The 15,920-nt window shown below is 34.6% G+C and overlaps 1 protein-coding gene across 33 annotated transcripts in view; it reads left to right on the top strand.

The window, feature by feature from the left end:
- The window catches only part of Ptprd (protein tyrosine phosphatase receptor type D), a 2,079,748-nt gene that overhangs the window by 1,909,308 nt on the left and 154,520 nt on the right, over nt 1–15,920 (top strand). For 15 of the 33 annotated variants that reach the window (XM_063251000.1, XM_063251037.1, XM_063251031.1 and 12 more), the window contains 5 exons: nt 2,468–2,601; nt 5,651–5,795; nt 9,088–9,393; nt 10,212–10,405; nt 12,567–12,593. In XM_063251000.1, the coding sequence (XP_063107070.1) occupies nt 2,468–2,601; nt 5,651–5,795; nt 9,088–9,393; nt 10,212–10,405; nt 12,567–12,593 (806 nt within the window). The remainder of the gene's footprint in view (nt 1–2,467; nt 2,602–5,650; nt 5,796–9,087; nt 9,394–10,211; nt 10,406–12,566; nt 12,594–15,920) is intronic. The other 18 variants (XM_063251136.1, XM_063251128.1, XM_063251102.1 and 15 more) reach the window with 4 other exon arrangements.

Below are 15,920 nucleotides of genomic sequence, written 5' to 3'. Positions count from 1 at the left end.
AGGAAAGGATTCCTACATATTACATGAAGACATCAAGTCATCTGGCTAAGACTCTCTTTATCTAAGAGTAGAAGCAGCACTGTACCCTCTGATACTGACATGTCTGTTTAGTCTGTTATTTAGAAGGAAGGGGGATCATAATAAAACCAGAGAATTAGAAGATCAGACAAAGCTTGTGTCACTAAACAAGAATGAAGCATTGAGACCAACTGGATATTTACTCAAGACAAATTAAAAGCAAAAAGTAAACAGTTTAAATAAGAAAAAGTTAATCTGTTTTCCAAGATGTTTTCAATCAGTGTCTATTATTAACATTAAGCAGGGAGGAAACATGCACCAAACAATTATTATCCTGACAGCAGCCCTTTAGCGCTCTGTCTCCAGTTCTTGACAATACTTAGTTCCAATTTGGTTTGATGCAAGAGTTTCCTCATATTTCCTTCTTTTCCAGACTTATTGAAATTAGGGGAATGAAAGATAATACAACTAGAGAAAATAAGTGACTTTACACACACATGTGTATGTGTTGTTTAGGCTGAGAAATGCTTTTATGCCCTGAATATTAGAAACTGATTATAATCTTTACATCTGATTATTCTTGTCTTCCATTGCTGCTCTTGTCATTGCCTTTGGTATTTAGAAGTAGTGCATTTTGCCTTTCCTTTGTGGTTTGCCCATGTGTTTTTATTACCCTCTGGTCCCCCTTCTCTTGCTCCTGGATCTTATTTGTTATCTTCTTCTGTTTTTGCCTCTCCATCTGAATGAATGATTGTGCTAGATTAGCCACTGGGCAGGCACTGGAAAACAAAAATTTGATGCCTTGTTCAGAAAGTAAGTTCCCAGAAGCATTAAATTAATGAGAATTTCAAGGTCTATGATAAAAAGAAAGAAAGGAAAAAATGATGAAGGCAACTGGAAATGTGAAACACTGATTATTTGTGGCCTTAAGCATCAATCCAGACATGAATGAGTAGATGCACTCATACACATACACATACACATGCTCACATATATTAACAGACACACCATGGCACTGCCTGACAAAACAGGCAGAGCACTGAACTGATCATTAGACCTTAAAAACCACCACTGTTGAAGAGCCCTGCAGACATTCAATCTTCCTTTAAACAAAGGACATTTTAAAAATTTCCTTATTCATAACGATAGAGAGATGATTCTAAAAGAGAACGGTATATTTTATACTCCAAAGTCTACTTTTCTTGTGCAAGTGTTTCTAGCATTATTTTAAAGTTATCATCTGTAATTTGTTTTATTATCCAACTTTCCAAAGATGTAATTTGGAAAGTTGTTCTCTTCTGGTTTGTTTGTTTTTTAATAGGCATGGAATTCTCATGTCAGATTGTGGGAGAATAAATAAACCCATTTGGAGGTGCATTACATTGACATATGCCAAAGTATCAAGGAAACGGTTAAATTATTTAAAAAATAATGAGGTGTTATTGCTAGTTAATTAGAGCGGACATTGACCAAGAAGAATGTAAGATTAGGTGTGCTAGTTACACTTTAGCCATACGGTAGGGTTTTTTTTTTTGTTTGTTTGTTTGTTTGTTTTTGTCTTTTTCATTTTTGTCGGTACCGGGGATCGAACTCACAACTGCCTGCTTGCAAGGCAGGTGCTTATGCTGCTGAGCTAAATCCCCAGTCCCCTATACTGCAGTTTTGAAGGAGAGAGGGCAACTAACAGAATGAGGTACTGACTGAGAAGTTTAGGTTAATAAAAGTTACTTGGGTAAAATGTTTTAAATTTTGTAGAATTCCTGTTTAATGCATGTGATCATTGCATAGTTTGTATGATTAACATGAGATTACTAATATTGATTAATTGTTAATGTATTTCTGATATTAATTGCACCTTATGAATGTGTTAATTTGTGTAGTAGATTAGTTCCAAGACAGTAGGGAAAATACTACATTAAGTCTAGCACATTAATCTAAAGTAATTTTGAAATTAGAAGTATTTTTGAAACTATGGATTGGTCAGAAAAATGCTAGATGGTTCTGATTGCCTATGTGTGGTCTATTAATGGCATACAGGTGGGATTTTAGAGGTCTAAATGGAAATGATTTAGAATATTTTGTGTAGTGGAAGAGAGTAAGTTTCCATGTAGTTATAAGTAGTAATAGCTTTTCTGCATTTAGTATTTGTTTACATAATTTTATTATCCTTAATATTGAATTCAGAGACATATATACATAATGCACTTACTTTACATTGTGTCTACATTAAAGTACTCACAACAAATCAGTATTTACCACATTGTTCTTGGTTTTGGAAGAGAAAATAATAGGTTAAGTGCAAAGAGGTTAATTTGAAAATCCTCTGGAACCTTGTTCTCCATTAAGCTGAGATATGTGGGCATACCATGAAGGATTAAATGGTTGCACTGCTGGGAAACTTTGTGAACATGGTGATGGTGAATTTAATCCTTTATCTCCTTCTTTATAGTACCAGGGCAGCCATTAAACTTCAAAGCAGAACCTGAATCAGAAACAAGTATTTTGCTTTCTTGGACACCTCCACGTTCCGACACCATCGCCAGCTATGAACTGGTCTACAAAGATGGGGAGCACGGAGAGGAGGTGAGAGCATACTGGTCACTTCACTGCTTTTCATCACTCTGGGCCACTGCTTGACATTTATGAATTTAACCAGGTTTTTGCCTAGTTATTTGCAGGGGAACTTTGTTTAGAATTGGTATTCACCAAAAGAGCAATAGCACCTCCCCCCGACCCCAAAATAACAATGGTTCACAGAGAGCCTTAAGGCAAAAATAAAACAAAGTAAAACTCTTGCTCCATTCTATTCACATTTCCAAGTTTCAGGTTAGAGACCTATGCAGTTGTAGAAGAGATACACTAACACTTGGGGACTTCTCTATCATTTAAGCACTTAAGCTGCTGTGGTGACAAGTGACTGAGTGAGCTCTGTATGCTACTGGAAGTCATTTGCAAGTGAATTTGTCTGCAGTGGTTTTAGAGGAAGATGCAAATAGCAAATATTTATTGACATACTAAAGTGGATGAGATGTGAATATACATAAAGGGATAGTAATTTAGCAAATAAAGTAACAAGAGTACACAAGGCATAGAAATGAAAGCCATCATAATGGATACTTACATCATAGTGCACTGCTGTAATAGTTTCACATGTATAAATTCATTTATTCTTTAGGAAGCATTGGGAGGAGGTCAACTCTGTCATCATTCAATTCCACAATAAGAAAAGTTACAAAAAGTTAAATAAATTGCCTGTCTTCTACTACTAATTGGCAGAGGTGGATTTAAATTACACAGTTTTCAAAGTCTGTTCTTAACTGTTTTGATCTAATCCGTCTTGAGTTATATTTTGAATAAATGGCAGAAATTGACATTAAGATATTGAACATCATCACAATAAGAGTATAGAAATGTGAATAATGTATTTCCTTCGTTATTGTGAAATCCAATAACAACACTAGTACAAAACTGTTAGTTTAACTATACTTGAAAATTCGATGTATGCCAGTCATTTTATTATACCTCTTACAATTCTTTATCTAAATAGAAAATTGAAAAGCAGAATAGTACCTTTGTTCTAATAAGGAATACATTCTTAATTTAAACATTCATTTATTAAATAAACTACTTATAAACTAATTCATGGTACATCATTTTGAATGCTATAATAAATTCATAGGTTCTTATAAATTTCTGTTTTATCTGTTTGCATTGAGCGAAATCTCAAGGGAAAACTTTAAATGTAAGTTTTTAGAATTAGCTAATAAAGACCGTATAAATTATGCCTTTAAAATTACATAAGTGAAATCAAGACATATCTTAATGGTACAACTTGAGCTCTTGCTTTTTGTGTATCATAAATCATCATTAAATCATCAAACTAAAATAAAAACACACTCTAGAAGAATGGTAAACCTGTTAGAATACTGTGGATGCTTGAAGTTTGGGATGTCCAGTGTGCTTTAAAATTATTTATCAAAATAATTGTTTTCTTAATTTCATAAATCTAAAACTTTGAGAATATTTTTTTAATTTGTAAGCTAGAATACAGGGATGTTTTCTTTAGCATTATATTTGAATTCTCCCTGACTGTTTAGTTTTTATAAATATCAATCACTACTTGATAAAAACCTTACGGTTATTTACACAATTATTAGATAACATATTTGCTTTCATTTTAAGATTTACTACAGGCTAATATTCAATGCAAGATTGATTACCGATGTACAACATTCAAGCAGAACATTTCAAGTGTATATGAATTATACATTTGATAAATCACCTGCAGAAGTCTTATACAATGTTACAAGTTATAAAAGTTTCTAAGTTTATTATTGCATATTCTATATTCATAAGGAAAATGGAAATTCTTGAGTCATCTTAAATGAACCTAGAGTAATGGTATGAATATATAGAATTTTTTCCACTTTCCTGAGTAACTAACATCAGGTTTTTTCCCATCAGAACTTGGCAGTTTCATAGCTGTCTCGTTCCAACCTCTTGGTAACCGTACATTAATTACTGTTGTTACTTCTGACCATATTATCTTTGCCCCGATCAGATTGCAGAGGGTCATGAGGATGAACTGGACATCTGTTTAAATGAAATTGTGCCTGTTCAGCATATTCTAGTATTAGGGGCAGGTGTCAGTTTCTGTTTGTTTTCTGTCATAGCTACATAATGCACCTTTCGGATGGGGCACATTCATGAGTGTACTTTTCAGTCTCCTTTTTATCTGCTGCATTTAGATAACTTTGTAAACATTCTAACCTCTGGCTTCCCTTACTCCCAGATAGCCTGTCTTCTCTTTATATTTTAAAGAGAATAAAACCAATCAAAACAAACCAAAAGATGCAGGACTTTAAAATATTAAGAAATTACCCAGTAGTTATCATAATGCCTTTTGATGTCTTCAAAATAGCGGCAGATAACTTCAGACATAGTAAAAATCAAACAGAACGGAATAGAAACAATAAAAACAAAGCAATGAATGCAATAAAGAACTTCAAAACAAGCCTATAGTAAACCCAAAATTGTTACCATTGAAATCTATCTTTGAAATGCTGCTCCTACCATTGGATTTAACATAATCAAACAAAACAAAAGAGAATAAAACTCAATGAAACAATGGATACAATATAAGACTTCCAAAACAAGACCATAGGGAATCAGCAATGGCTGCAACCCTCAGAAGAAGATCCTCCACTACATGTCGCACTGTGCACCGCTATCCTCTGAACCTGTGATCAGACCATTGGTCCTACACAAGCAATGTTAGTGGAACACCAAAGCACCACAGGCATTCAATTGTATTTCACCTCCATAGCTATTATCACAGCCTGTGTTTCTCCAGATAAGCCGGTCGTTTACAGCAGAGTGGGATGGAGGTTGGTACTTCTTTTTTGTCAGCCTGTGTGCAATGGAAGAAGCTGATGCTGTCTTCTACAGAAACCTCTTAAACTGTAATATTTTAATTATATAATTCCCCTAGTACAGTTTTTGATCTTCCTCTTGATTCTCTTGTGATAGTTTGATAACTTTATAGTTCTAGTGACAGAAATCTGATATTACAATGTGATTTAAAAATATTTTCATAAATCTTAATGAGGACAACCAAATTCTCTTCTTACAGCAACGGATTACAATTGAGCCAGGGACATCATACAGGCTGCAAGGGCTGAAACCAAACAGCCTGTACTATTTCCGTCTGGCTGCACGCTCTCCTCAAGGCCTGGGTGCTTCTACAGCTGAAATATCAGCTAGAACCATGCAATCAAGTAGGTGTCTCTCTTTGCTTGCTTTCTGACCATTTTGAACTTGGAGATGTTTCTGCCTTTGTCTCCACAAACAAACTCACTGATATGCTAATTAGTCCATAGTTTGTATGCTAGCAAGCGTCTCACTTTGGGGATCAGTGCATAGACTAAGTTATGCTGGTTTCAAATGTGGTCCAAATAACAAAGCCCATTTTCCATTTCCTAAGTCAAAAGTCTTTCAAAGAAATCAGTAGACTTCCACTGCTGAAAAGTAAGTGAAAGTGGTTCATTTGGATTCTTGTAGAAGAATTATAAGGCTATCAGGCAAAATTCATATTGAAAATACTACAGTGTAGTTTCAGGGGACATAGTAAATAAAAAGGCAACAAAAGACAAAACTTTTATCTTTTTTAAAGTGTTTAGGCTTTAATTTTGCTATAAGCAAGTCTTTGTTTCATATGTCTGTTTCATATGTAAGGGAAAAAAGCTCAGTTATTATGTCCCGTTTCTTATTAACTTTGCAAATAGTACATGTGGAAATAAACGTTCACAGATCTGTGTTTAGACAATTTTAAGAATAATGGAGTAATCACAAGCACATTTGCAATCCTAAATTGTATTTTCTTTTCTCAAATTCAATTTCTTTTTGGAACTTTGCCCTTAAGCATAATTGTATTTGTTAAGATGGGGATTATTTATGCCCATGGTATGTATATATAGATATATATGTATATATCTATATATATATATATGTATATAGATAACATGGAATATTATATAGGAAATTGGTTTTGATGGGCAGTGTGGGTAACTTACAACAAATACTGTTCTTTACTCTTTAATAATATCTATAGTTTACAGACAACTATTTATCTTGGAGAGTTTTACAGTATTTTGTGCAATATCTGTGCTTTTGACATAGCAATATATTCAGCAGACACAAATACTATGAATATGTTGAGTCTTATCAAAAAGATCCTCTGTAGACTTCGTATCTAGACCTGTCAACAAACATGAAATTGATGTTTTTAAAAGATTAATTTCCTTTCATATGTACGATTTTTTCAGCATTTCATTTTCTATAGAAAGTTGAAGTCTTTCATGACTTTGAGGGTAAAATTTATATTTTTTTAATTAAAACGTGATTATTCATGTGAAATTTGGATATTGTTGCCTAACTTATTCATGATTATAGTTCTTTTTCCCATAAAATTCCTTTCATGTAAAAATTGAAGCATGTAAATTACAGCATTTTTGTATATGTTTGCTTTGAATTCTATGCAGTGAATGAGTAACACTGAGGAAGATAATTCTTTTAATATAAGACATTTAGTTAAAAATATTGTTTCAATAGCATATTTTGTCTAGTTTACACACTTAACTTTAAAACATAAATACATGCCTAAATATATAATGGACTTTTTGTACCAACATCAAGAAGTATCAACTCAATTAAAGTGAAAATTTTAAGCAGCACTAAATATTTTGTACTAGAACAGGAAGGCAGTGATTTTCACTGAAGGCAGTGATCTAGTAAAAATAAAATTAGCTTTTTAAGTAAGAATTACAAATGATTCCTTGCTGTTTCAGGAATTACTCAACTTATGAATATTGATATATATATATATATATATATATATATATATATATATGTTTTATAATTCAAGATAGAAGAACCTCAAGTTAGAATCAACAAAAATGATATTCTAGTGATTTTGCAACTCTTACTTCAAACTCATAAGACTCTCCTATAAGAATATTTTGTTTTGTGAGTGAAGGGAATTTTTCATTTTGATTGACAGTTAATGATGAACTCAAAGCATGTGAACTAAGACAAAACAATTAGATATACTTTACACTTCATACTTAAAATGTTAAGACTTCCAGAGTCTTCACATGCAGTAGTGACTGCACACTAGGTACTCTGGAGGCTGAAATGACAGAATCACTTGAGTTAGGAGTTGGAGACTTCCTGGGCCACACAGTGGACTTCCATTTCAAAGGAAAAAACAAAATTCCCTAATATAGTGTTAGGAAATCCTCAAGTAATTTTAAAACATAAAGTTTAGGGTGATGTCATTAATACTACCATAGATACTGCTTTAAAAATTATGTATATATATTTGAATATCTTAGCCCTCTTGTTTGTCCTTCTTTAGGATATATACTATTAACTTTAAAAAGTCATGATCATAGTCATGTTGTCCTTTATGGTGTTTTAATTTTTTTCAAATAATGATATATTTGGTTAATTTGATGGAAAATAATTGCTCAGAAAGTGACTGATTTATAATGGGCACTATGAAAGTTTCTCTTTTAATTCTCATGTGAGCACACTTCATTACCATAATTATGTACAAAGCAAAGACTTTTGCATCTAAGTCATACCATCTCTTGGTTTTGGGGTTCTCTTTTAAAATAGTTTTTTTTTAATGGCTGTGTTGACATTTTGTAAGGGATAGATAATTATTACTGATTTTACCAAAATTTGCTGGTGGGATCTAATTCTTTAGCAATGGTGTCTCAAGAAGAGTTATAATAAAAATGCTGAAAGCTGACATAGGGTAAGTACATGTTACAGTCAAAACCAACAAGCCTGACATTACCCTCGGGTAGGTAAATCTCGGAATATGCATTTCATCCTTTATTGATTCTGCATGCTTACTGTATTGGAACTGCAGTCAATGTTAGGGTAACATCCTTGATTACAACTGCTCAGGCAGACTTGAGACAGAGTGTAGCCTTTTGTGTTTGGTGGGCTTTTTATTTTATTTCTTAAGTTAGAAGTGGTGGAAGGGCATGTAGCAGTCACTGTAACTTCTCACAGTGAGTTCTGTGACTGAATTCACCTCATTTTAGAATGTAGAAATGAAAATGTAAAATGCCTCTGTGCCTCATCATCAGAATCCCAAGTTTAAAATGAAAACTAGCTTTGTTTGTAGCTTCGGGGGCTGGACAGTCAGTATAATGGGGTGGGAAATGCTGAGGGATTCTTTTAGCAGAAGAATTTAAATCTCAGGTAGGTAACTTTATTTGAGGCTTGATTATCTCAAAGTTTCATTTTCACACATTCCCCCCACCCATTATTTAACAATTATTTTTGGTCATTTATTCATTTCTTTGATTTATTCATGTTACTAAGCCAAGGTACATAAATGTGTCTTTAAACTTTTAAGTTTCTAAGCCTTATTTTTATTTTGTTGTCCTTACTGTTCGTTTATTTATTTTTGCCTTTTCTTTTGTTTTATCATTTTTTTTCCAACCACTCCTGTCCTTTCACTCAAATCCTCCTTTAACTCACTACCAAAATAAGAGCCGTCAGCTCCTCCTCAAGACATTAGTTGTACCAGCCCAAGTTCCACTAGTATTTTGGTAAGTTGGCAGCCTCCACCAGTGGAGAAGCAGAATGGCATTATTACTGAATACTCCATCAAGTACACGGCAGTGGATGGGGAAGATGACAAGCCTCATGAGGTTTTGGGAATTCCTTCGGACACTACCAAATACCTTTTGGAACAGCTGGAAAAATGGACTGAATACCGGATCACTGTGACTGCCCACACAGATGTCGGCCCCGGCCCTGAGAGCTTGTCCGTGTTGATTCGAACCGATGAAGATGGTATGTTGCCTCCACTACGTCAGTTTGCACCCTTCTGCCAATCTTGGTCTGCTGTCTTTTGATAGGCTAAACGTTGTCCACTTTTCTCTGCTTATCTTCTTGGCCAGCATTGCTGTTACTTCAAAATTTTTGCCAAAGACCTGTCTTGCTGCGTCCTGAGCATTTTTGCCCCAGTCTCAAGGCACTGATTTTCTTGCCTTTGAAAGGACACTTCTCTGTACAGCCAGCTAAAGTCTTCTATGTTTTTCTTGGCTTTTTATATTCACTTCTTTTACATTTTGAAGTTAACTTTCAAAACTGCCTTCTTTTCTTCTTGTTTTTGTCTTGCATATTTCAAAGACACTGATGCTCAACATTTCCATTTTTGGCATCTGTCGTATGGAATACCTTTGATATGAGGAAAAAAAAGAAGACAATGCATATAATCAAGAATCTTTTTATTCTGCTGTTTGAACAGAAACCTTTAAAAACACACGACAATCAACAATCAGTTTTTGTTATTATTTCAATGCAATACCTCTTTGTGCTTTAATGCTTTGAGCCTCAAAGCATCTTCCTTGGCTTTTGTACATTTTTTTACATGTTTTTCTATTTCTCTGATACTCTTTTTTTCTTCCATTTTGTTTTTTTGCATTGGTCATGTTTTTTGATCTTTTCTTAAAAGGTAGAGCAGAGTGGTTGAGCATTTTCATTGGTTGAAAATGTTTGTATTCCTCAAAGGAAGCATAGTGGGTCTGCCCATTTTTAAGTGAAGAAAATGCTCTGACTGGGTGGGACAAGTGCCTATAATTTTCTTTTATCCGATGATGTTGTTCCAGTTCCTAGTGGTCCTCCTCGCAAAGTCGAGGTAGAGGCTGTCAACTCAACATCTGTTAAAGTCTCGTGGCGCTCACCGGTGCCCAATAAACAGCATGGCCAGATAAGAGGATACCAGGTGCATTATGTGAGGATGGAAAATGGTGAGCCCAAGGGCCAGCCCATGCTGAAGGACGTCATGCTGGCTGACGCACAGGTGAGCCTCTGACGTTACCTACCTCTGATTTTACACAATTGATTTACATTGCTCTATACTTTGAAATTGACCCCCATTTTATTTCTCTGAGGCTTAAAAAACCTACACATAATTCTAGATTTTGAAATATATTGATGTTTACCTTTGTGATCCCAGGGGGTGTCAAGTAACAAAATGACCCTCCAGTCTGATTAAAAGCATGCCACTGTTTTGTGAAAATACAAACATTCAGCTCTTTGCTACTCTGCCTAAAATTGCCTTTCTTAAGAAAATTTGTTTAATCAAAAGGAAGAATTTTTAGCTGCAGGTTTTGCTGATAAGATCTGCTTTCGGCTATACTACAACTGTTTGGAATTAAATTAATGTAATTTTTAAATGTATGATTGCTTTCCACTCAAGAACTGACATTATATAATGTTTAAATTTTTAAGAATAAGAAGATATTTGTATGTAAAATATATACATAAATAAATATTTACACTTTCTTAAAAAGTAACTGCCATTTTGGTTAAGAGAATGATACCTGGAAAGGATTATTTTATGTAATATTTCATCAAGTTACATATTTGATGCAACTTATTGTTTCAGGTTCCAGAAAATGAAGAGAATCTCAATGATAACAAAATTTTAAATTTCCCATCAAATAAATGAGATCCTCTATATTGAGTTAAGAAAATTAATGAGTAGTTGAGTACATGAAAACTCTTTTAGTACTAGTGCTGTGTTTCATAATCATTATTTCACAGGTTTTTGTTTTGTTTTGTTTTGTTTTGACCAGGTTTTTAAAACAAATCAGTGAAATTTTTCAATGTTTCTTCTTAAGTCAAAGGTGATTCAAATATAATCATGTATTTTCCTGAAAGGAAAAGAAATATTAGCCATGCTGGGAAATGACATGTGAAGTGTGAACTAGCTTCCCTTTTCAGCGTCAAAGGATAGTGGGTTTTTGCGAATATTGAAGTGTTTTGTCCATTCAGCAAACTGATGGTTGAGCAAGCAGAGATGGCAATAGTGAAAATGCCTTCACTTCTGTATGGAAATGGGAAAGACCCTGGGGCAAGTTAAACTACGACCATAGGTTGCCCAATTTTACATTATTTTTTTCTCTCTGAAAATGTGAGGACCATAAAGACCCTGGATCACTAACTATTTAGCTTTAAAGTCTTTATGTAAATCAAGCTTATTCTGCTTCAGTTCTGAAACTTTCTAACTGTATGCATCTAGAACTGGAGCTCATTTATCCATCCTAAGTCCAGCTGTATGTAATTGATTTGAAGGCCACTTTTGTACATGCAGGTAGAGAGTCCTGGTATCCCTTTGATATCAGAAAAAGGGCCTGACTATGATTTTATAGGCCTTTATTTTGTATTGCTTTATAAACTAGTAAGTTCTCATAACTGTCCTACACTGATGATTACTGTGTTTTATTTTATAAGTCTTCAATTATGAAAAATAAAATATGATCATCTTACCTTGGTTCTTAGATCATTTGCATTACAAAACAGTACATCTGTCTGTAATTCTAATGCCAACCCTATTGAATTCCAACTGTATCATTTTATGTCTTTTATCTACTTTGACTTTTTTTTTTCTCCTTTCCACTTTGCTTTTCTTAATTGCTGGTTTTCCTACCTTATTTTTCCCTTCCCATCTAATTTGTTATCTTTGACTGTTCATTGAAACTTCGTTACAAAGCACAAGTCTTCATTGGGGATATACAATTGCAATGAAATGAAAAATACTAACCTGAATTGTAACTTGAAGCATGTAACTCAGGAAAGAAGTGAAAATAAATATTAAAAAATAGGATGTGATTACAAGCACTAGCTTTGTGCTATACCTTATTGGTTTCCTTATTTCAGTGAATAATACATTTATATAATTATTTATATATTATATAAATGTGTATATATATGGCTGGTTTTAGTGGCAGCAATAACACAGCCTATTTAATTTTATGTCCAGTTGTACATTTGTGTATGAGGATGGCTAACATAGCACACTTACATTCCTTTGAATGTCATTGTACACATTGTTTCAGTTACTTAATTTCCTTTTTCTTTAATCAAAGGAAGGCAAATTTGCCTTTATAAAGCAATAGATTTCTCTTCATTTTTTTTTTTTCATTTTGTTTCCCCCCAACCTTCTTAATCTCAATCAGTGGGAGTTTGATGATACTACTGAACATGTGAGTAATTTTTAACTGCTTTGTCAAAAAAAAAAAAGACTATATATAATTTTTATATCATTCCTTTACTCTTTCACAGTGTGCATGAATTTGTCATCACTATTTGCTTGGATGCATGAACTAACAAACTTTTTTAAAGTTATCTTTACTTTGTGTGCACTTTTTGTTTTGGTTTTTTGTTTTACAAAGTCAGCATGATGCTTCTTACTGCATAAAAGCCATGGGTTCACCACAGTTCTTTTGATTTCTGCTACTAACTGCCTGTGCCACGCAGAGGAGGTACTCTTTGGGTGTAGGCATTGCAGACTGAAGTGTCAAGTTGTTGCATAGGTTTTTATAGTCCTATCATAAGTTAGATACTCCATAGATAACCTGATAAAGATCTGGCATTGATTAAACTCCCTTTACAAATTTCTCTTTTGTCTTAAGATTTGAATGAAAGGTGGACCTTCCTAGAAGCATCTCATTGAGAGAGAAATGTTTTTTTAAATATATTTAAATAGATGGATTACATTATTGTGAGCCTATGTAAGGTACTGCAAGGAACAAACACAGGCGACATCCACCCCTCAAGTGTTTGCAGTCTGGATAGCTAGAATATGTACAGTTCTAAACAGGTCTGAAAAATATAGCTGAAGAAATGGCCTGAAGCCAGGTATAATAACACTTTAGGAAATGAGTGGCAATGTTAGTACGAGCTGTGGGTTCAGAAACAGTTAATCATGATGCTAAAAGAGATCCTAAAGTATGTTTGACAGCTTAAGGGATGACAGGAGATTGGATAGGTGAAAGGGAAAGAGAGGGGGAGATGGAGAGAATGAGAATGAATGAGAATGAATGCTGCAGGATCAAACATGGGAACCACAGCATTTTGCATTACACACAGCAGAGGTAGCCATGAATGCAATTGCCACCGGTCCAACTGATCATGACCAATCACCTGACCATGACCTTGCCAATTTGAAAAAAAGGAAACCTTTGCATAAATTATTTATAAATACACCTAAGTAGTAAATTATAGTACAGTGTTGGCAAAATCCTAAATCTAAACGTATAGGGTCTTTCATTCTTCATTCCTGGGGAGATACAAAAAAAAAAAAATTAAAATGAAACATAAAGTTTGTAAGGATGGTATTCTTTCATTCAATATATGATTGTATTGCACCATCAGAAGACTTTTTTTGATTCTTGGAAAAATCAGTATCAAGTGTAAGTCCTTATAGGCTGACAAGGTGGTACTATGTCAAGACTGTTAGTCACCGTATACCTGAAACAAATAGGTTAAAGCAGGAATGGTTTACTTTGGCTCATCCTTGCAGAGAATCAGTCCATGATGAGCTGGGCCTGTTGGTTTCAGTCCTGTGATGAAGCAAAAGGGCGTGGCAGAAGGGCAGGGCAGAGGAAAGCTGCTGAGCTGATGGCAGTGCAGAAGTAGAAAGAAAAAGAGCCAAAAAGGAAGGGCCCGGAACCTGATATATTCCCTAAAACCATCCCGCTGTGACCCATTCTCTTCCTCTAGGTGCCACATTACCTTCTAAACCTTCCCATAGAGCCACGTTAGAGCCCACATCCTATCAACCCCTCCCCGAAAGCCCATCAGTAATCAACACTTCACATGGAGCATTTGTGGCAGATACATTTTGAATCCCAACTATAATAATGACTCACAGAAAGAAATACGTTTGTTATGATCCAGTGTACACATATGCTTTACTGAAATAAAAGTTTTAGAAAAGCATACTTTAAACACATAATAAACTCTACAAACATTTTGTATTCAAATCTATCTGTCCCCCACTTTTTTGTCTGTTTAAATGCTGGTCATGACTCAGATAATTTCATTTCTTGATCTACTAAATGGCATCATTACCTGCTTTTTAAAAACCAGTGACTTAAGGGACAAATTAGAATAAAAATCAGATAAAAAAGCAAAGGAATTCTTTTAATAACTTAGTCATGAAGTGATCAAACTTCAATAAAGTTGAGGTGGCAGAAGTGAAAAAGGGAGCGTTATGATCAATATTTTAAAGGAAGATTTGACAAAGGCTTCATGACTGAGAATTAGGAAGAGAAAAAGGTTAAAGATAGTCCATGAACATTAAAGCTGTGTTCCTGTTCATTAAACTATGTGAAGAAGGGGTCTGCTTCTGGGGGAGATTTTTCAGTTTGTTACAACGAATTTGAGATAACCCTGGAGTAATCATAGGAAAATATTCAGCAGACTTTTAAAATTATATGTGCCACTTTAGCTCAGGAGAAAAGTAAGGCGTGGAGATGAATCGGGCTATAGTCAGAAGTAATTATTTTAGGATTCAGTATTTAAACAGATTTTCCAGAACTGGATACAATGACAGCGTATCAGTGCTGTAACAAGACCTCAGCAAGGTTAGCTTTACATAAGATAAAAGTGGTGGCACAACAGGAAGAGACAAGGAATATGGGGAAAGATGACCTTTGTATTAGACACACTGCCTCGTTGAGGATCTTGGAAACCACAAAGGAAGCACCCCCTGATCCTTGAAGAAAGATACCCTAACTCCTGAGGTGATACAGTTTTGGCAAACGGATATGTGTCCAGCTGAGATCATCCCACTGAAGACAATTCGCCAGCTTCAAATTATGTTACCTGTGGTGCCCTATGCCAACCTGAGCAAGAGAAAGAGCATGTGTGATCAAACCTAGGTGTATGAGTGAGAAGCTTACAGGTGGCCCAGGCTGCGTGCATTTAGTGCCAGTCACCTTGGTAGTAGAACCAACCTTTCCTTCTTGTGAGTTTTGGCCTTGTCTGCTTTTCAGCATTAATCTAGGGCGACTTCCAAAGTTGGAATTCACCTAGCACAATTTTTTTTTTGAACAACCGATGTATCTATCTTAATTTAGAATAGTGCTCTGAAATGGCTTACTTTATTTTGATTTCCTCTGAAATGTCAGTGAGACCATTTCAGGGTCTGAAAGGAAAATATTTTTTACAAATGGTCCGTTTTTCTGACAGAAAAAAAAAAAAATCTCCCATGGATCACAGGACGATTCTGAAATGCTTCAATTTCCACAATGATGATATTCCTACTCTTCTGAGAAAGCACCTTGTCAAAAGCTGTCATATTTGAGATCAGCATCACCAATTGAGTTTGATAGTACCCGTTAACAGCCTTACTAAGAAAAATCCTACACTGCTTCACACAAACTATCCTGTTCACTTAACACTCACACTGCCTTTAGATTTGGAATTCAGTGACATTGTGGATTTTCTCAAATTTACCCATATTCAATTTTAAAACATAGATGTGACAGAAAATTCCAGGGTTTTATTTGCTTTTTTGTGTATTG

Source organism: Cavia porcellus, unplaced genomic scaffold, assembly GCF_034190915.1.
Source record: "Cavia porcellus strain 051 isolate PalLab524CR breed Dunkin Hartley unplaced genomic scaffold, mCavPor4.1 scaffold_1, whole genome shotgun sequence".
NCBI classification, from domain to species: Eukaryota; Metazoa; Chordata; class Mammalia; order Rodentia; family Caviidae; genus Cavia; species Cavia porcellus.
The sequence above is the reverse complement of the archived record's forward strand: the minus strand, read 5'-3'. Positions and strand labels throughout refer to the sequence as shown.